A 21,261-nucleotide genomic window follows, 5' to 3' on the forward strand; every position below is an offset into this window, starting at 1 on the left:
ACACATCACTTGCCACAAACTCTGAGTATTATTTTGTAAGTAATGTTGTGATTAGAAAGCCAAATTTAAAGAAAAATATTAATGTTTGTTTATTTTTGAGAAAGAGAGACAGAGTGGCAGAGAGAAAGGGAGACACAGAATCTGAAGCAGGCTCTAGCTTCTGAGATGTCAGCACAGAGCCTGACGTGTGACTTAAACTCATGGACTGTGAGATCATGACCTGAGCTGAAGTCGGATGCTTAAGCAACTGAGCCACCCAGGTGCCCCAAAACCTTTTTTTTTTTTAATTTAAATTTTAGTTGGCCAACACACAGTGCATACTGTTTTCAGGGGGAGAATTCAGTGGTTCATCACTTATGTACAAGGTCCAGTGCTCATCACACCAAGTTAAAAGACCAAATTTTAAAAAGCACGTGATTTCCTGTCAACATATTCCTGTCACATTTTATTTTCATGATTCATTCAAAACGGAAGAAATCTACTTGCACTTGTGAAGTCAGTTTTTCTCCCCTTCCATCATACAGGAATACTAATAGAGTTGATCAACAGGTGTGGTCAATATAAAGGAAAACCCATGTTGGTTATAAGCACTTTTTTAATTAGAAACATTTATTTATTTTGGGAGAGATAGAGTGAGAGAGAGAGGGAGAGAGAGAATCCCAAGTATGCTCCATGCTTTCGGCCCAGAGCTCGATGAAGGGCTTGATCCCACGACCATGAGATCATGACGTGAGCTGAAATCAAGAGGTGGACGCTAAACTGACTGAGCCCCCCAGGTGCCCCTAAAAGCAAGTATTTAATGAAGTATTTCCTGAGACAGGTCTATAGGCTTATAGGCTTATATATACCTATGAACATTTATAGGATTTTACTATTACTATATTTACCACAGAGAAGAAGAAAAAGACCAAGTTAACTAAATCAGCGGAAAGCTTCCCCCCCCTCGTCGTTGGGGAAGCATTGGCCAAACCTGGGAGTCAGAGCTGACGCGGGCACGCTAGCAGCTCCTGCTTCATCTGCCAGGCCAGAAGGCGGAGGGACCGCCTACCCCCCTTACTCACCCGGAGTTCGTGGATTCCAAAGCCTTGGGTCAGGGTGATCTGGAAGACCTCAAGGCTGCAAATGTACGCCGCCAGGCGGGACAAGCTCTTTTTGCCACTGCCACCCACTCCGATCAAGAGCGCGTGACCCTGAGGGGTGCGAAGGATTCGGCTGATGCGGCACCTGGAGAGAGACAGCACACTCAAGGCTAAAGAGCTTAGGGACTGGGTCTGTTTTACTTCTTAGAAGCATTTCTACATGCTAAATCTGGATTTTTATTTTAAACCTGAAGTCCTCTACTCATCTGCTTCTGCATCCAAGATGCTTCCTGCATGTGCTCTCACCCTGGAGGCTGAACAAACTGTCCTGTGCTAACCACATCTTGGACCACTGCTTTCTTACTGTCCGTACACAAGGCCTTTTCCTGAAGCACCAAGTTTTTTCGATTAGCAAAAAAGACCCCAACTTTACACCAGGATCCAAGTCCAGCAACTTGTGCCAGAAACTTCCCCTATAGAATTACGTTGCAAGGAAGGGATTTGTTTAGATCAACAACCATCTCGCATGTGATAGACTTCATGCAGATTAAGCACCTGTCTCTACGATTCTTTCTTCCTTTGCACTAAAGCTCCATCTATCCTTGGGCCCTCTAGAAAAGTTATTGAAACCTTTCAGAATCATTGAGTTGCATCTCTGGCAAGGCCAACGAGTCCCTTGTTCTGTATTATTGAGGAGATTCTGAAGGATTAAGCTACTGATATTAGCCCCACATTTTACAGTTAGGAATAAGTTGGCTTTAACATCATCTTGGTTGAAGAAATATGTCACAATCATGTTATAAATATTAAGTACAGCAAAAATCCAAAATATAAGTATACAGACAACCACATGCAAAAAATCAGATATCATCATGTCAGCTCTAGGTTGAATGTCAACTTCCAGCCTTGAATGAAATGAATGTCAACTTCCAGCCTTGAATGATTCACCCAGATGGTTTTTTACAAAAGCGCTTTCTGATAAAACAAAGCTGGGATCACTTATGCACTTCTCCACTGAAAGCCTGCAGTATCTGAAAAGACAGGTTATCTTTACAGGCTCAGCCCTTCCTTTGGGTTTTACTTTACATGATCACACAACAAAAACACCTCAGGAAAGCTGTAAAATTACTCTAATGCAAGTGTGGCCCCAAGTTACAAAGCGGTTTCCCTTTCATTTTAACATATGCTTCGACATTCGTACCTCCCCAGATTCTTGAGCAAAGTTCCTTTCTACAAGCCCCCCAGGACGTGCTCTGAAATCATCTCTAACCCTGAGTCACTCAGCACACTGCCTGATCAAAGAAACAGCCTTCCTTTTTAGGCCACTGAGAAGCCCAGGTTGAGGGATTTCGTGCAAAGAGTCTCTCCTTCAGCGGCAGCAAGAGATCTCTTTCACCTGACCAGTAACATACGAACACAGTGTATCCCAGCCAAACCGGGAACAGCGTTACTAATACTTCAGTTAGCACCATGGTCAGATTCTAACGAAAACGTTTGCATAATCAGAGAATTGCAACCACAAAGGGATCAATCAGCCAGTCAATACTTAACACGCTTATAACTCATGATGGGGAGGCTTCTGAAGTTTTTCTTGGGCACTTGGCCTATAAACATTATCAAGAGCAACTTCTAACAATTAGATTCTCCGCCTTTCGTTGTGTGTATTCCAAATTCCTTCTTCCCATACTTCCTTCTTTCTGGATTTATTTTTAAGCATGATTTCATTATTTTAATCTCTGCTGGAAAGATTGTTGGAAACTTTCACTTTGGAAAAGCCAGTTTTATCTATGAAATGGCGTCCCCTCAGATTCATATATTCAAGTTCTAACCCCCAGTACACTAGAATGTAAGCTTATTTGAAATTAGGGTCACTGAGGAAGTACTTGGTTATGTTCTGCAGCAAGGTGGGCCCCTTATCCAATCCAACTGGTATCCTCATAAAAAGGAGAAATTTGGATGTAGACATGCACAGAGGGAGAACGCCACGTGAGAACTGGAGTCAAGCAGCCATAAGCCAAGAAACTCCCGGAAGCTAGGAGGGAATTCTGGAACAGATTCCTTCCTAGGCCCTTGAGAAGGAGCATGGCCCTCTGTCACCTCAATTTCAGGCTTCTGGCCTCTACTGTGAGAAAATACATGTCTGTTTTTCTAAACCACCCATATGTGGCATTTTGTTACATCAATGCTAGCAAATGACTACAGCCAGCGACCAACGATAGCGACTAGGAGAACGGCACTGGATGTAAAGGTGTACCCAGCTCCCTACACAAGCAGTGGCAATGGCAAGCTGAGACTATTCCACAAATGTTGTCATTCCCACACTAAAATCTGCTGAAAAGCTTCTCACAGCACTTCGAATAAAATTGGAACTCCTTCCTCTGGTTATAAGAAAACACCCGACACCAGTAAGACCCACCCACTCCTGCCTCTCCATCCGTGTCATGCCCTGCTTTCCCCACTTTTTCTCCATGCTGCAGCCATGATGACCCCTTTTCTGGTTCTGAACCTTCAACCTTGGGGCCACACAAAATATGCCCTTCTCTAGAATATTCTTTCTGCAAATCTTTCTATGCTTAGCTCCTGCTTACCATTTGATCTCACCTTAAAGGTCACCTCCTCGCAGAGTTCCCCAGACCCTTTGTGGGAATGTACATAGTCCTTGGAATCGATCTGTTTCCTAGCATGACACATCACTTTCTGACATTTTTCTTGCTTATTTGTTCATGTCATCATAAATGTCCATGAGCATCACTAAAATTAAGCTCAACTAGACTAAGAACTAGACTATCTTGTTTAATCTCACAGCAAAGGAGCTATGGATGGTTGCATGATCTGTGCACTGCCCATGGTAGCCAGTCTAGGAGGTGAGAGAGAGAGAGAGAGAGAGCCTTGTCAGCCAAACTCTACACCAGGACAGAGGCATCTCTCTAATTTTCTGCCAAGGAAACATGCCCCTTTCCTTTTCTAACTCGTACCAGAGTAGTGAAAAGCCTGGCACTTTCCCGTTTAGCACTCAGGAAGCCTTCCATAAACATGCTTCACCAATGACCAGCAGATTCACAGGGTCCTTGTTTCTGCCCCTTAGGAACCTTATGGCTTTGCTCAAGTCCCATGCCTTCCTCTTTCTTAGTTTTCTTACCTAACAGGGCTGCAGTAAAATGAAATTATGGCTATGACCACATGTCAGAAAGTAGTGTACTGACATAAGACGCTCTTAAGATTGTGACCTTAGAGAGACACAGTTTGATACTGGATGGCAAATGAGAGATAAGAACTACCAGCTCAGAGTACTGAGTATGACCTACGGAAAAACAACTGTAGAGACCTGGCCATTTTTATGTTGTGAAAAAACATCATGACGTGTCAACTCACACATGCTGCATGGCGTCCTCAAATAGAACGAGGTTCATGGCAGCATTCAGTTCATTGTGGCTGTCCAAGGCTTCCGTAAGAACCGTCCGCAGTACCTCCCAGTCCTTCACTGGCAGGTAACAGGGATCTTGCCCACCATGAGCAAAGTGGCAATAGACAAGGGGCTGTTGAAGCAGCGCATGACCGTTTACACCCTGCGGGAGGAGGAAAAGACAAGAATAGTCACAGTGGCCCGTCAATGGAAAAGCGTGCTGTCAGTCCGTGAGCAGGCGGCACAATGTTCCCAAGTACAGGCAGAGTACATTCCAGAATCACAACCGTTTCCAGCAAGGTAAGCATCCGCACCATTCAGTCACATCCGTATCTAACTCCGCCCTGACACCAGTTCGTGCCAGAGCAAATGGTCACCTCGGACAGTCCACACACTTACTTCGAAGTATTTGTAAGCAGTTTCCAGCATTTTTTTCTGAAACAGATCACAATCCTTCGGGTCTACCAGTTTGTCTCCATAAACACGTGAGGATTCATGAAGCCAAAGGCATATTAAATCATCTGGACATTTTAAACATTCAGGAGAAGCAAATAAGATCCCCTACAAGGAAAAAAATGGGAAAAATTAAAACTCAGAAACTGATGACATTCCAAAATAGTATTTTCCTTTAACATTTTAACTGTATACTAAACTTAGCAATTTATCAAATTAAAACAATTACTATCAATAGAATTATTATAATAGTAGTTTTACTTCCTGGTAAGTAACATCTTAAAAATTCACTAGCGTTATACCCAGCTTTGGAAGGTGGCTATGATTGGATTTCAAATGCCAGCCCCAGAAATGAATACCTCATCTGAGGACTCGCATCTTTTAAGTCCTTCAACAAATAAAGTTTCCCCAAAATGTTTTACCAACAGCTAACATGAATGTCACAGGATCAATTATTTTATATTCTAAAACTTTCTGCTATCAGTTCATCTAACTCTTCCATTTCACAGAGGAAGAAAATGAGACCAAAAGTAAACTGCCTGAAATCACACTTTGTGGGTAGATGAGGAATCGGCACCACAACATTTTGACTCCCACCCTCCTTCAACACTGCCCTCCAGTGTCTTGGATTTACACAGACCCATGTCTTTGAAAGAGAGTCAGATGGCTCTAGACTCAGGAGAGAACACAGCGAGTTGTAGACAAGTAGTTGCAAATGCTAACCAAATGTTTGATGCTGTTAGGTGGACCAGACAGCCTGGACATAAGCAGTGAGCAGGCCTCTCATCCCACGTCAGCTATGGCCTTCCTTCCCTTCCCCCCGCAGAGATTAAAAGTCTGTTTTTAAGCGACACTGTATTGAGCAGTCTTTCCGGTCAGTACTAGAAAGACAGCATGAGAATGAGTGGTCCACGTCCTCAGGAAGCTGATGGTCTGAGGTGGTATTATAGTCGTAAGGCAGTAGTGGAGTGGTTTAAAAAAGAGGGTTATAAAAACATTTTTAAAAAATCACCATATATGAAGACATATCCTGAAATTTTCTTATGTAAATCAACTACTACCTCTCTCACAAAAGAACGTTAGGCCATAAATAATTCTTCAACCACTTTTACTGCATAAGGTAGATCATACCGTTTGATTTTTTTTTTAATTCCATGTTTCAATCCCCTCTTTGGAATTTCCTTTCAAAACCAAATACATAAACACTGTCCTTTTACCAGATAAGTAAAGTAAGCGTCAAAGTCAAGTCAAAATAATGAAGTGGTGTAAGAAATTCAAGTTGCTTTTGATGCGTGTTTAAAAATCATACTGCATAATTACAAAAAATAACAAAGGATCCTCCTCACATGGCACAAAATAAGGCACTCAAATGTTTACATGCTTTAAAATCAAAGAACACAAACAAAAGTGCCCAGCATCGTCTTCAACTGCATTCCAGAAGTGAACACCGTTAACATTACTCTAATCATTCCTTCACCCAAGGTATGTAACCCAGGGCCGTCAAGATACCTGGAAGACGTTTGATAGGTCTCTCAGATTAAAGAGGTAATGGAATTTAATAGCTGTGGGTAAAAAGTTTTGTGTCATCATCTGATGAAATGCGATTGTTGCCTGTATCAAAGAGGGACCACTTCTGAGAACTGATGGACTAAATGCTTGCTGCTGGAAATGGAAGTTAAGAATTCGGCCATAAATGGTGTGTAGTGCATCCAAGGATGGAAAGTTGAATGCAAACACAGTGAAATGTCTCTGAAAAACAAAACGTAAGAGTTGTACATGATTAGGATTATAATGGTACCAGGAAACTGCAAAAAAAAAAAAAAAAAAAGCACAATTATTATCTAATCCCTCTGGTACCCAGACCCATTGCCATGTTACTGTGGTCCCTTCCTCTCTGACTCTGGGCCTGGCCATATGACTTGATTGAGCCAACAGAGTGAGACAGAGGTGACAGTGTGCCAGTTACTGTCAGAACCTTGTGTGCTTCCATTTGTTTTTTGGGTTTTTTTTAAGATTGTATTTTTAAGTAATCTCTACACCCAACATGAGGCTCAAACTTACAACCCTGAGATCCAGAGCCGCCTGTTCCATGGACTGAGCCAGCCATACAACCCATCCACTTGCTCCCTTAAGCTCTACCTTTACCATGAATTGTACAAGCCTCCTGATGGATGAGAGGCCCATGAAGGAGAACCATACAGTCCCTACCACTTTAGTCAAAGCCACCACGATTTGCTGATAGTCAACTCCCAGACATACCAATGAGCCCATCCAAGGTCATGAGAGCCACCCAGCCACTCTGGTCCCTCCCCCACTTGCTCACATCCTCTCTCTCTCTTTCCCTCTCTCTCTCAAAATAAGTGAATAAATACTAAAATATAGTCTATTAAAAATTACTTACATGCTTATTAACCAAATGTCCAGTAGGAGACCTAATTTGTACTCAAAGCAGCAAGAATCACAATCTGTGATGTCTGGGCATTTTATTTAGGGACCATTTAGGAGGGAGCAGTAATGCACACCTTACCTGTAGTCTAGGATTGATTGTGAAACTGCCCACCATTAGATTCATGCAGGCAATGTACTGACAGTTGTGGATTTCTTTAAGCATCACCTTCTGTCTATCATACCTCGAAGACAGAAAACAAAACCTTAACTCCAAAAACCGAAAATGACGACAACAAAATCTCCCAGTTTATCAAAGACTTGATCACAAATTGTCTCCTTTGAGCCTTACAATCACTCTGTGATGTCGGGAGTGTTAGTCTCTTCTCAGGGACACAGAAATTAAAGCTCAGAAAGTGGAAGGCTACATAGCTCCTTTGATGCCAGAATCGGCATAAGGAGCTGAATCAATACACACTATTAATGCTTATTGATTCTCACATGATGCTACTTCTGGTTAGAAATATCCACAGCTAGGCTGGGGCTCTCCTGCTAGTTAATAGCAGGGATGGGCATGCTGCAGCACCCGGACATTACTAAACAGTGACAGCACACAGAACATGGTCAAGCATCTAAGTAATTCAGTGTATTTGAGAGTTTAATACTTCTCCTAGAGAGTAATATTTCTAAAACACTTTCAAACCAATTCTTCCAAAGATACACATGGAAGCTTCCTCACTTGTGGTAACAAAAAGGGAATGTAAAATGACACTTAAAAGTTACTAAAGAAAATGCTCCTCGGAAGAAGAAGAAATCAGAGTAATTTCATTCTTCAGTGTTCATCCATAATAATGATCAGCTTTCAATATAGAATAAAGCACAGAGACTCGCTTACCAGTGTCCGTAATCAATGTGCTGTCGAATCAGAGTGTGGGGCTGCACGGTGCCATATAAATCCACTTCGGGCATATTCATATCATCAATGAAATAAACCAGTTTTTTGTTTCCTCCTGGCCCATAGATACGACCAGCTTTTTTCTCGAGAGGTTTCTCAAGAATTCCTGAAACAAATGCATCATTCTGCCCACCAATTGGATAAAATGTCATTTTCTGTCCTTAGTCCTTGTGTTCTAAGTTTTCCTCATCTTCTGTCCATTTCATCCACTCTAAGTCTCTGAGTATCACCTTTGTGCAAGTTAATATCAGTGATGACTCTCTGCTCATCTCCTCCGTGTCAGGCTTTCCTGTCAACCTCCCTCCTACTGCCAAAGTATACCTCACCTCTCCTTCCCTGGGGAGTCAACATTTATGACACGACATCACACTAAGCCACACTATCAGTGGCCGGTGCGCTTTCCTCCCTGAACCCACTCTACCACATGGCCCACTGTCACCCAGCCATGGCCCGCTCCCTCAGTCTTTGTCTTTCTCGATCACCCTTGCAGGAGCTTCTAGGGACAGCTCAAGAGAGTCTCCCACACTTCCTTTGCTGTGTCATCCAAGTGCAGAAGTCCAAGGGAATCCGGTATCTAGACTATCTAGTGCACACAACAACTTACATTTCTCCATGCGCCTAAATGACTTTGCAATGATTTCAGAAAAATCATGAGGGTAGAAAATCCTTAATAGAATGTGTAGGTTGTAATATCCAATAGTTGCTGACTCTCTAAATGGACAATAAAAAGCCTGAGGACAAGAAACTACATTGTGTTCATTCCTATATTCCTGATGACAACCCAAAGTCATTTGTTCAATGAACAAATGAATGAACAAATCAAAGAACAAACAAGCATATGATGAGTAAATTAACAAAGCTCTCTTCTAAGCAGGGGAATTGCGTGTCCAAATCCTTGCTTCCTATCAGCCACTGGTACCTGAATGTTTGGCCGACACCAAACAACCCTCTTCCTCACTCACAACCCACCTCTTCCTATTTCCCTTCTGCGCTCCTGTTTGGAGGATTGACACTCTTTTAGTTAGCCAGATGAAAAGCTTCAACATAATCTTTCTCTTGTGGTTGCAGACGTGCAAGGCCAGAGCCTATAAAGGGTACCTCTTGTCTCTTCCTTTTCATCATTCCCTCCACAATATTAGTGCAGAGCGACATTCCATGCAGCTGGCACACCATCAGGGGGACTGGGCTCCCCACCTCCGACACCTCTTCCTCAAGTACACCCTCCATCTCGTCAGTTCCTTGCTCCCCATCAATGACTCACCATTTCCCATCAAATGAAATATATGGTCTTCAGCTTGTATCTCAGCTCTTTCTACAGTTACAGAGACCAACCTGGGACTAAAAACCCCATGTCCTGGGAATCCCCGCCCCCATTTTTGGCAAACTTGACAAGTGGGCATTCTATCTACAATGTAACTCCAACCCTCTTCTCCAGCCTTTCCTCGATCTTCTACGCCATCCCTGCACTTCAGCCATTTAGAGATTCAATTAACTGAATGTATTCTGTAATTTTCTCTTGTATAACTTTGCTTCTACGGATTCTTCTATCTCAAATCCCATCTTGGCCTGCATACCACTCCACCTTGAAGGTTTGAAACCCCAACTTTCTTCAAAGTACACTGCTCTTTCTATTATTTGTGCTAATAGGCAATGTCTGAATCTTATACACGGCTGTGCACTTTCAGGAATTAGCAAGATAAACTCATACTACAGTCAAGTACTTTGTTCAATTACTGAATTGTAGCCCTAATCTTCCACTTACAAGTGATTAAGTGATCCCTGCTTCCGAGTCTCTGAATGAAAACCATGCACAGAACACAATGCCTTGGAAAAAATAGACAAGCAATATACATTTGCTAAATAATTAGAAACTGCCAAGTTAGATTTTTGACTGTTCCATTCCATGAAGTCAAGCAAGACAAACTTGATTCATAAGAAATTACAGAAAAATCACTCTTGGCTGAGTTAATGATGTCCATAAGGAAATTTATTAGTAATCACAACTGCTAAGGATACACACACGCAGCACAGAAACCACAAGCTGGGGAACTAAAGAGGCTTACTAAACTACTGTGCAAGAGGGGGCTTCACAGCCCCGTCCCCGGCCTAACCCTGGCTCTGCTGGACAGTGACAGATCTACCCAGAGCAGCTGCCCCATCACTGTCTCCGCTGCTTCCTAAGTCTACGTTGCTTGCCCTTTCTAGTTCAGAATGCCCAAAATCTGTGCGGTTCTTTGGACGACAGTGATACATTTTTTCAACAGTTTTAAATACTTCTTACAATTTTCCAAAGATTTAATCAACAGCTCACAGACTGCCACTTCATCGATGTAGTTTTAATGAAGTTCTCCTAAATCAATTCTTCACTTGAAAAGGCAGTGAGAGCAGTCTTCCTCGTGTACACCCTTATATTGCTTGGCCTCCATAAAACTGATTAAAGGTGACCAAACTGCGTAGAGGCAAAGGCAACGAACACAGTTTTGATGTCGATTCTTGTGGTTTTAAAGTGTAATAACCCCAATTAGGCCATTAGTGATATAAAAAGCCAAAAATCTCAATGCTGAAACCAAGTTTATTTTATCCAGACTGGTGATAGGTGAAAGTTCATCTGAAGCTTCAGCGGAAGGTCTAAAGCCTAGAGAAAGTAGCCTTCCCCTGGAGCTGCATGTCCTAGCCTTGACAGTCTCTGATCGCTCATTTCTACAACACAAACAGGAGGGGCACTTACTCTGCAGAGCCGCGGACGTCGTGTAGTAGTTGAAAGGCACGCGGGACACTACGTAATCCTCAGACAGACTCGCCAGCGTGTCACTGACGAAGGCCGTCTTGCCCACCCCAGCGTTTCCCGCTAGCATTAGCGGCTGTCTTTTGTCAAGCAGCAACTCTACGAAATATCTGAGACGAGTTGTCTCTGATGTGTGAACCATAACTCTCTGGAGCGGGGAGAAAGAGAATGAAAGCCAAGTCAGAAATGGCGGTTCATCCTAAATTTCAGAATCTGGACCAACTCAGTCACTACACAACTGAGACCCAAAGAATTCGTAATTCAGGTTACCAGTCACTACAAAGGATCTTACCTAATTTTCAGTTTTGAATTGTCAAAGTTCAGACATCATGGCTGGAGGAGAGCAACTGGGTAGTACCCTCAGAGCACAATGGCATAAGCCACTGCTTTATCTTTTCTTTATATAGTATATTGTTTCAAAACAAATTTGAGTTGGCATAGGGGACTACAGTAACATGAAGAACGGGAATAAACATCTGACTCTGCGAACACAGACTAATATATAACATCAGGAAAAGAGGTAGCAGGTGCAGACACGCAAGAAAAAGAATCCTGCACAACGATGCAAACAGAGTTGATGTCTCTCACATTTTTGGTGGCCAATTTATAAAGGGGGTAAAAAGCCACTTGCAAGATTCAGATTGCTCATTAAAAAAAAAAACACCTAAAATCTACAATATATTCTTCCTTACATGGTTAGCATATACGGAAAACAACTGCTATTTTATAGATCATTCAGGATCATTTTCATGATTATGAATATTTACTCCAGGATTCTGATTTAATTTAGTGATGCTCTCAGGGCCTACTAAAAGGAAAAGACCAATGCTCTGTGCTACTTTAAACAGTCCCAGATGACTGTTTTTAATCAGTTACATTTTATAAAATTTTTCTTTTTTCCTGCTCAGTGTCATCATGTGCCTTTTAATTTGGCTATTAGCTCTTTTCTCTACACATTAAGACTAATAATTAACATCTGCTGAGTACTGAGTACGTGACATACTACAGTACTTACTATACTCTGGTAAGCACTTTATAAGCTATGCTGTATGNGCTTTTCTCTACACATTAAGACTAATAATTAACATCTGCTGAGTGCTGAGTACTGAGTACGTGACATACTACAGTACTTACTATACTCTGGTAAGCACTTTATAAGCTATGCTGTATGATACACAGAGCTAATTGATAGGAATTTCATCTCAGAGATGATGAAACTAAAGCTCAGAGATCACTGATAATTTGGCCAAAGTCACAGCAAAGTAGTAAGTGGTGGTACTTAGATTGAAACCCAAGCCTTTCCAAGCCTGAGCGCTGTCTTAATTACCACACAGAAGGCACACCAGGGCATACACAGTACACACCTTCCTTCATCTTTTGGCACTCTCATTTTTCCCTGTGTAAAGGGGTTATTAACAGTCTATGCCTTAGAAAACTGTTTTAAGGATGAGTGAATCTATGTAAAGCAAGTTAGAAAAGGGTCTGAGATAGACTCTGTAATATCAGCATTGACCATTATTATTGAGTTATGGTTCTCATCCAATATGTTAAGAAGCTGTTAATCAGGGGGCGCCTGGGTGGCTCAGTTGGTTAAGCATCCGACTTTGGCTCAGGTCATGATCTCACGGCTCGGGGCGCTCTACGTGGTGGGCGGGACGTGTGTGTACGTCGAGCTATCCCCCCCTTAAATTTTGAAGCATCTGCGGATAAGGCCTGAGACCACCAACTAGCTGTGTAATGGTAAAAAGGGCTACCTCAAGAAACAAGCCAGAGCACACAAGGTGGAGAGTCCCAAATACCACTACGAATAGNAAAAAGTAGCTGTTAATCAGATAACCATGCCTGGTCCAGTTGTGTGTAAAATAAGACTAAAAGTCCTAATAGTTCCTTGGTGAATAGAAATTATCATTGATCAGATGTCTCAACCCTGTTATACCAGTTTTTGGTCTCTGGTTAATTATGAATTCTCAGCTTTCAAGTAGCTAGATAACACCACCAGGTGGGCTACATCCAGGCAGAGTGAGCAAAAACAGATTTCAAAATTTATCAAGCAGATGGAACAGACACGGTGAGTGGCCTCCCAACACCCATTTCTCCACTTCTCCTTCCTATTGGAGTTCCCACTTTGTCCAAGTCTCCAAGCTTCTCCCACACAGACGTGCTTCAGGGAAGCGCCACCTGGTTCCCATGGTAGTGTGGTGATTCATCAGAGCCAATTAGTGTAACCTGTTACCCTGGCCCGAGACAGCTTAAGGGTGGCATGTGACCCCTGGAGTATTAGTTGCAAGAGGCGGTCTACTCTGCGGCTTCTGAGGAGGTTTCCTCACTCTCCATAAAAAGTTACGAGAAAGCATCCGAATCTCTCTAAAGGTGACTCCTGGGGTTACCGGAGCCCTTTTCAGACTACGAAGGATCCTAGTTTTAAAATGCCGCCAGGGTTAAGAAGAGCAGAGAGATGGTAAGACCTAAATCCTTGGTAATAACACCAAGTCACAGAATGGATCAGTCTTGGGGCCATCCTACCTCTCATTTCTTGTTTGTGAAGTTTCCTTCTGGTTAGGTGTTAGGGGTCAAAGGGGGTCTTCCCAAAATTCTTAGGAATTGGGCTCTAACCCAAACCCTTAGTACCTCAGAATGTGACTGTATCACAAAACAGGATCTTTAAAGAGCTAATTAAGTTAAAATGAGGCCATTAGGGTAGGCTCTGCCCCAATCTGACTGGTGTCCCTGTAACAGGAGGAGATTTGGACAGACACAGAGACAGTCTCCCAGGAGGCAGGGATGCACACACACAAAGGGAGGACACAGCAGGCAGGCGGCCGTCTGAAAGCCAAGGAGAGAGGACTCAGAATAAACCAAAGCTGCCCACATGTCAGCCACGGACTGCTAGCCTCCAGAGAGAAACAGGAGAAAGTGAATTTCTGACGTAGAAGCCACCAAGGCTGTGGTATTGTGTTAGGGCAGCCCTGGCACACATACAAGTAGAGTAGGCCCCTAGTCCAGTGATGGGTATCCGTACACAAAGGGAAAAGTGCATACAGGAACACACACTGGGGAAAGGCCATGAGCAGCTAAGGTGCCAGCACCACGAAACACCAAGATCACCAGCAAACTCAGAGAGAGAGGCCTGGAACACACTGTCCCTGACAGTGTCAGAAGGGACCAGTCCCACTGACACGGTGTTTTTCAACTTGTCGCCTCCAGGACCATGAGACAGTACATGTCTGCTGTTCAAGCCTTGTGATGCTTTGCTGCAGCGGCTCCAGGGAACCAATACATCGGGTTTTCTCTGATTTCACATTAGCTGCCTCCTAATGAGTGCCACGGAAATCACCTAGATTCTGTTTGCAGAGCGCTACTTGAAATAAGCTCCAAAGTGAATCAGAATGACATGAGTTTTTTTTTAAGTTTATTGATGTGTTTTGAGAGAGTGAGTGAGCACAGGGGGAGGGGCAGAGAGAGAAAATCCTAAGCAGGCTCCACACTGTCAGTGCAGAGCCCGATGCGAGGCTCAATCCCTAGAACCCTAGGATCATGACCTGAGCCGAAATCAAGAGTTGGACATTTAATCAACCGAGCCTCCCAGGTGCCCCTGGAGTGACATGATTTTAAGAAGTATAATGAAAAAGAAAACAGATTGAGGCAGACTAAGATGACGACCAAAAAGTACACATCAGAGGAATGTAAAACAACGGTCTATGAAGAGAAAATGAAAGAGATCCTTTTAGATTTGTCAGTTGCATGAGGATATGAAACACAGCAAGAAGTTGAAGAGAGTCCACACATCCGTTTTACGGCTTGGGGGCTAAAGAAAAGACATTCTATGTAAAAAGTGCTAACAAATTCATGTTATGGTCAGATATAAGAATCACTGAACAGAAATCTTTGATTTTTAATAAAACCCACAAAGTTTCCAGGAAGATATAAAGAAAGCTGTTACTATACAATGAAGTTGAAAACTTTTTAAAAAGGTTGTAAAAATACAAGAGCCATCTTACAGATCGGTCCTATGTCTGAGATTCTTTTCTCTCGGGAAATATGGTATATGTTGACCATATCGACAATGTTTTCATTGGGCAGGAAAAGAACTGCTCAAAAAAAAAAAAAAAGAAAAAAAGAAAAAGAAAAAAAAAAAAGAACTAAAAAGGCTTAAACAACCAGAGTGTGGCTATGTTCCACCCACCTACCTGCAGAGGTACCTCTGGATCCATAGTAAATTTGGGGACTTTATCAGCCCAGGGCAAAAATTTCTTAGTTTTGTGGTCCAGATAATAATCAAAAATTGTCCCCTGGGATGGAAACTTCACGGCTTTCATCTCTTTATGCCACCATTGACTGAATTCTGCTTGGGAGCCAGAAAGCTAAGGAGAATAAGAGAAATCCTTACTGTAGACCTAGAGGTAATTTTGAACACAAAGCCCCTCAAAATCCTGTTAAGCACAGTATTTGTTATGTACAGAGTCATAATTACAGATGGGATTGAGTAAATGACCCAAGAAAAATAAATAACTAGAAGTAACTTATAATGAGTGATAATATCAGAGAGGCAGAAAGCTATAATTGCCATGTATCCATCAGGTACAAATTTTCTGGAATAATTATTAACTTAAAAAGCAAAGTAAGGTTAGGTGAACCTTAGATTACCCCTGGGTTATTCAATTTAACAATGAGCCATCATGCAAATTCCCATGCTGGGTATAGTACAACAGTGGTTCTCAAACACTGGGGTCGATTTCTATCAATATTCACATCAGCTGATGGTAAAATAAGAAAGAACAAAGGAATACTTTTTAAAAATTGGTGACATTATTTGATTTAAATACTGTCCTTTAGTTGAGCTTACAGGCTTCTGGACCTTTTGGTGTTGAAATACCTTTTCCTTTATAAAATTATTAATGATGGTCATTTTTTATAAGTGTCCTTATTTAGAAGAATAAGCACTTGGTAAACCTATTTTATCCCTTCAAGTCAAGATTTGAACTCTTTATCTTTTTTTTCTTAGTTTATTGTCAAGTTGGTTTCCATAAAACACCCAGCGCTCATCCCCACAAGTGCCCTCCTCCATGCCCATCACCCCCCTTCCCCTCTCCCCACCCCCATCAGCTCTCAGTTTGTTTTCAACATTCAAGAGTCTCTCATGGTTTGCCTCCCTCCTTCTCCCCAACTATTTTTCCCCTTCTTCTCCCCNCCCCTTCCCCTCTCCCCACCCCCATCAGCTCTTGGTTTGTTTTCAACATTCAAGAGTCTCTCATGGTTTGCCTCCCTCCTTCTCCCCAACTATTTTTCCCCTTCTTCTCCCCCATGGTCCTCTGTTAAATTCCTCCTAATCCACCTATACGTGCAAACATATGGTATCTGTCCTTCTCTGCTTGACTTATTTGGCTCAGCATAACACCTTCAAGTTCCATCCATGTTGCTACACATGGCCAGATTCCATTCTTTCTCATTGCCAAGTAGTATTCCATTGTATAGATAAACCACATCTTCTTGATCCATTCGTCCACTGATGGACACTTAGGCTCTTTCCATGATTTGGCTATTATTGAGAGTGCTGCTATACACATTGGGGTACATGTGCATTGGAGGTCAAGGAGGTTGTTTGCAGCTTTCTCCTCTAGGGTTTTGATGGTTTCCTGTCTCATGTTCAGGTCGTTTATCCATTTTGAGTTTATTTTTGTGTATGGTGTGAGAAAATGATCTAGTTTCATTCTTCTGCATGTTGCTGTCCAGTTCTCCCAGCACCATCTGTTAAAGAGGCTGTCTTTTTTCCATTGGATACTCTTTCCCGCTTTGTCAAAGATTAGTTGGCCATCTATTTGTGGGTCCAATTCTGAGTCAGACTCTCTATCTTTGATGTTCTACATCTGGGAACCCCCACCATGAGGGATGAGGAAAGCCATGTTCTTGGTTTTCCAGAAGGGCACCACTGCCCTCTCTAGTAGCTGAAAGCTCTAGAGAGACAAACTCCTCTCCTCCAGAAAGGACTGTCTTTATATGATGATAGGTACAAGCTGCTTGCTGCTAGATTAGGGTTTGGAAAATAAAGAAGGGGACATGGCAACTGTGTATTAGTGGGTTATAAAAGCCTTCTATAGCTATAGAAGACTCCATCTAAGGATGCCAACATCCACAGGACCAGCCAGCCTCCTGACTCCTCTATCCACAGAACTACCTGGCACAGAGACACCAATACCCACATGATACTCTAGCATAGGAAGTTGGTGAAATCGAAAAGCAGTGTGCGTAAGTGTCCACTACCTTCAGCACACTCATACTTAGCCTAAGACCTTAACTCCCCATTATTCTCCAGTAAAATTCTTAAATCTGTTTTTTTCTTTGATGTCCTATGTCCCCGGATTGTGGCCCACCTTCTGTACTGGGCTGATGACACATGAGTAGAGTCAGGATGGCTGGAGAGCAGGGGAGTGTGGTGAGGGCAGAGAATGGTCATCAGCCTAAGCAGGCAGAGCTTGCCCACCACCTTCTCAACACAGTGAGCTCACACTCCTACATTACATGAGTCTAGGCTCATGTAAGTGATTTTCAGGTTGGCGGCATGGTGTATTTGATCACCCTAAACAAGGTGGTCTTCAATTAAGTTAGTTCAGAAAGTATAACTTACTTGGCACCATTCTCTGTAGGCAGAATCCACATGACTCCTACTTTACATCAAAATTTGCTGGCTGCTACAGCGGCAAGATCATTTTGGTGATAAATCTTTGGGTCATTAATTCACTCAACTAAAATGCATTTGTTCTATTGTGGGGAATAAAACCAACAAATTTCCTGCCTCACAGAGCTTATGGGGAGATAGAGGCAGAGACATGAGGAAGCATGGTGGAAACAGACACTAAGCCATAAACGCAGAAATAAAGAGCCACCTTGTAAGTAAAGTTTGCTCTAAGTGAGAGTAACATTGTATTTTTTTAATTTTAATTTTTTCAATTTTTCAGAGAGAGAGAGAGACAGACAGAGCATGAGCAGGGGAGGGGCAGAGAGACAGGGAGAAACAGAAACTGAAGCAGGCCTCTGAGATGTCAGGACAGAGCCTGATGCGGGGCTCAAACCCAGGAACCAGGAGATCATGACCTGAGCTGAGGTCAGACACTCACCGACTAAGCCACCCAGACGCCCTGGTAAATTCATTTTAATTGGATCTTCAGTGAGCCATCTTTGAGGACAGGCACAGAGGTTTTTATTTGTTTTTTTTTGTTTTGTTTTGTTTTTTTTAGAACAGGCACACTATTCCAAGAAGCAGGAAGAGGCCAGCACAGGCAAAGGTACGAAAGACCTTGTGTTCCAGAAGCTGTCACTGCAACTGGTGGAAGAGGGTGGGAGGTAGGGGAGGGAGTGGCAAAGGAAGAAACAGGGGGATACAGGCAAGACCAGATCCAGAGGTCTTGGAAATAGTATTAAATTTTTCACTTTGTCCTAAAAGCAAAAGGAATCCATTAAAGTGTTTTAAACTCTCAAGTGTACCATATAATTCAATTTACATTTAAAAAAATCACTCTGGCTGCTGAGAGGATAATGGATTATGGGGGAAGTACAAAAGCAGACCAATGAGGTTGTTACCTTAGAAGCCAAGTGAGAAGTGAAAATAGCAGTTTATGGGAGCTCAGGGAGCGTTGATCCAAGACCTATTTTGCAAGTTGTTTGCAAGGGCCTGGCTTAAGAACACAGGGCCTGAATCACTCTGTTGCAGTCTGAACCTGGCTCAGACTTTAACTGTGTGTCCTCACAGGCTAACTTCTCTCCTTTTATTGTAAAAGGGGAGGAAGATAGTTGTACCAACACATATAGGTTTTATTTTTATTTTTTTGAAGATTCGGTAAAATAGCCTACTAAAAGGCCTACGCATATTCTCTGACATATAGTAGGCATTCAAATTTGTTTAATGAATAAATGGCTAACCTAAGAATATGTCTTTTGTCTATTTCAATCATGTTTCCAAATTTACAGCCCCTCTTCTGAATGCTTTGTAGTTAGAACCTTTTGGAAATGAAAAGATGATGATGATGACGACGACGGCGACGACGACAAAGGAGGAGGAGGAGAAGGAGAAGAAGAAGGAGACGACGACGACGACGACGACGACAACTCTAGTTTAGGGAGAGAATGTCTGAGAGAGTGAGGTGACCGTTGTGGTGGCCTGGCTTGATGGACTGACAGGAAGGTAACCATGTTTGGAAACTGGAAAGATCAGAACACAATCAGCTGGAAGACAGGTCATCAGGAATAGAAAGATCTCTGCTGTCAATATCCTACTCACACAATTTTACCTGGTTTATATCCAAAGAAGGAAAAACCTTCTAGAAAGCACAGGAAACAGAAAAAAGCATGGAGGGGATGGGTTGAGGAGAGGAGAGACCGTGCCTGTGGCCTCTGTGAAGGAGAAATGCACCTGTGCTGTAAATGGTGCTTGAGAAAAACCCTGTGAAGTCACCCAATGCCAACTCTTGACTCTCAAGTAACACAGGCTGCTATTCTTTAGAAAGCACTTGGGAGATTACAGAAGGAAATGTGGCTTCTGAGAAAGATCAAAATAAGATCTAGCAGACCAAGTGAATTCCAAGTTTATTTATAGGTAGGATTCACAGGAACCAAGTGACAAGAAGCCAAACTGGCCCAGAGTTTAGCGGCCATGTAGTGGAGGACCTACAAGGAAACCAAAGGAAATATGGTTCCTGCTTGGCTGTGATGCCTTCGAATTTAAATTCCCTGTTGACATCTGGAAACACGGGGCCGAGTCTGGAAGACATGAGCCATTTATTTCTAATGCAAAGATTCTGGGGTACCTGTAGGACCCTTCTGACCATGAGAGATCCTGAGGTCTCCTGGACGGTGTGGACTTTGGAGATGTACAGGGGTGTGAATGCTGGCACTTTCATTTCTTACCAGCGTAACCTGGATCAAGTCACTTTGCCCTTCCCAGGTTTATTGGCATGATGGAGATAGCCTGAACAATTACTGGAAACGTTTCATGGCAAAAAAATCTACATACAGAGGTGTGTGATGACCAGATGTGCAGTCTTTTCACGTTGAAAAATCCTGCACTTCAGCAAGTCTAACCTATGTGTATATGCATGTTTGCATGCACTTCAACAAGCTCATCTCAAGTGTTTGCCCATAAGAAATCAGAGGCCACGGTGAACTACACTAGAAATGCTGTGCAGGCATGGGAGCCTCACGTTAGGCAAAAGGAAAGGCCCTTGGAAAGGAACTGGCCTGAGGTGCCTCTAGTTCAAGAATAATTACCCTGGGCATCACATAAGAGACTGACTAGATGTAAGAGACCAGTGACAGGGAAACCAATTTTAAGGGTATTATGTGCTATAGATTCACATGTGTCTAGCCTGCCCACCCCATATTCCTACGTAGAAGCTCTAACCTGCAATGTGATGGTATTTGGAGACGGGGCCTTTGTGGGGTAATTACGTTCAGATGAGGTCATGAGGGTGGGCCCTTCATGACAGGATTAATGCCTTTATATAAAAGACACCAGAAAGTTTTACTGGTTTTCTCTCTGCCAGGTGAGGCCACAGCAAAAGAACACCTGCCTATCAGCCAGAAAGAGGGTCCTTGCCAGAACTTGACCAAGCTGGCACCCTGACCTTGGCCTTCTAAAACTAAATTTCTATCGGTTAAGGCATGCCATGTAAGGTATTTTGTTATGGCAGCCCAAGCTAAGGCACTGTGGCAGCCCAGATCTAATGATGATACATTCCTGAATCAAGGCTCTAGGGATGAGGTAAAGAGAGGACAGATGTGACCGCCGTTTTGTCATTGAAAGGATAACTATTGGATAGAGAAATAAAGAAGAATGAGGTCTACCAGTTTTTTCACTACAGCAACTGGAAGGAATGTGAGTATCCTCAAGGATACGAAAGGGTAAAGACGAAGAGCAAATTTGGGGGTGGAGCAGAGGAAGAGCTCTGTCTCTGGCAGGGCTAGTGTGAGTGGCCCCTTCAAGAGCACAATGCTGGCACTGCTCCAGAGGCAGGTGGAAACCCTGGACCATGAGCTCGGAAGAGAGATCTGGGGGAAGGCTAGGGGTGTGGCATCGTCAGCCAAGGTTAGCGCTACCAGCTTGGACGAACATGCTTGAACAACACACAGGCTTAGGAGAGATCAAGGCAACCCGCAGAGATTTATGATAATGTTATAAAAATATAAAACATAGGAATCACAAATTGCATTG

At 42.8% G+C, this 21,261-nt stretch overlaps 1 protein-coding gene across 1 annotated transcript in view; it reads right to left on the reverse strand.

Moving 5' to 3' along the window:
* Positions 1–21,261, reverse strand: part of DNAH11 (dynein axonemal heavy chain 11) — a 330,986-nt gene that overhangs the window by 154,057 nt on the left and 155,668 nt on the right. The window contains exons 43-50 of the mRNA XM_077757651.1: positions 15,244–15,421; positions 11,004–11,204; positions 8,216–8,381; positions 7,463–7,565; positions 6,445–6,684; positions 4,882–5,043; positions 4,452–4,645; positions 1,062–1,224 (exon numbers count right to left, since the gene is read on the reverse strand). Coding sequence (XP_077613777.1) covers positions 1,062–1,224; positions 4,452–4,645; positions 4,882–5,043; positions 6,445–6,684; positions 7,463–7,565; positions 8,216–8,381; positions 11,004–11,204; positions 15,244–15,421 — 1,407 coding nt within the window. The remainder of the gene's footprint in view (positions 1–1,061; positions 1,225–4,451; positions 4,646–4,881; positions 5,044–6,444; positions 6,685–7,462; positions 7,566–8,215; positions 8,382–11,003; positions 11,205–15,243; positions 15,422–21,261) is intronic.

The sequence above is a fragment of the Crocuta crocuta genome, unplaced genomic scaffold (genome assembly GCF_008692635.1).
Source record: "Crocuta crocuta isolate KB4526 unplaced genomic scaffold, BGI_CrCroc_1.0 scaffold62, whole genome shotgun sequence".
NCBI lineage: Eukaryota > Metazoa > Chordata > Mammalia > Carnivora > Hyaenidae > Crocuta > Crocuta crocuta.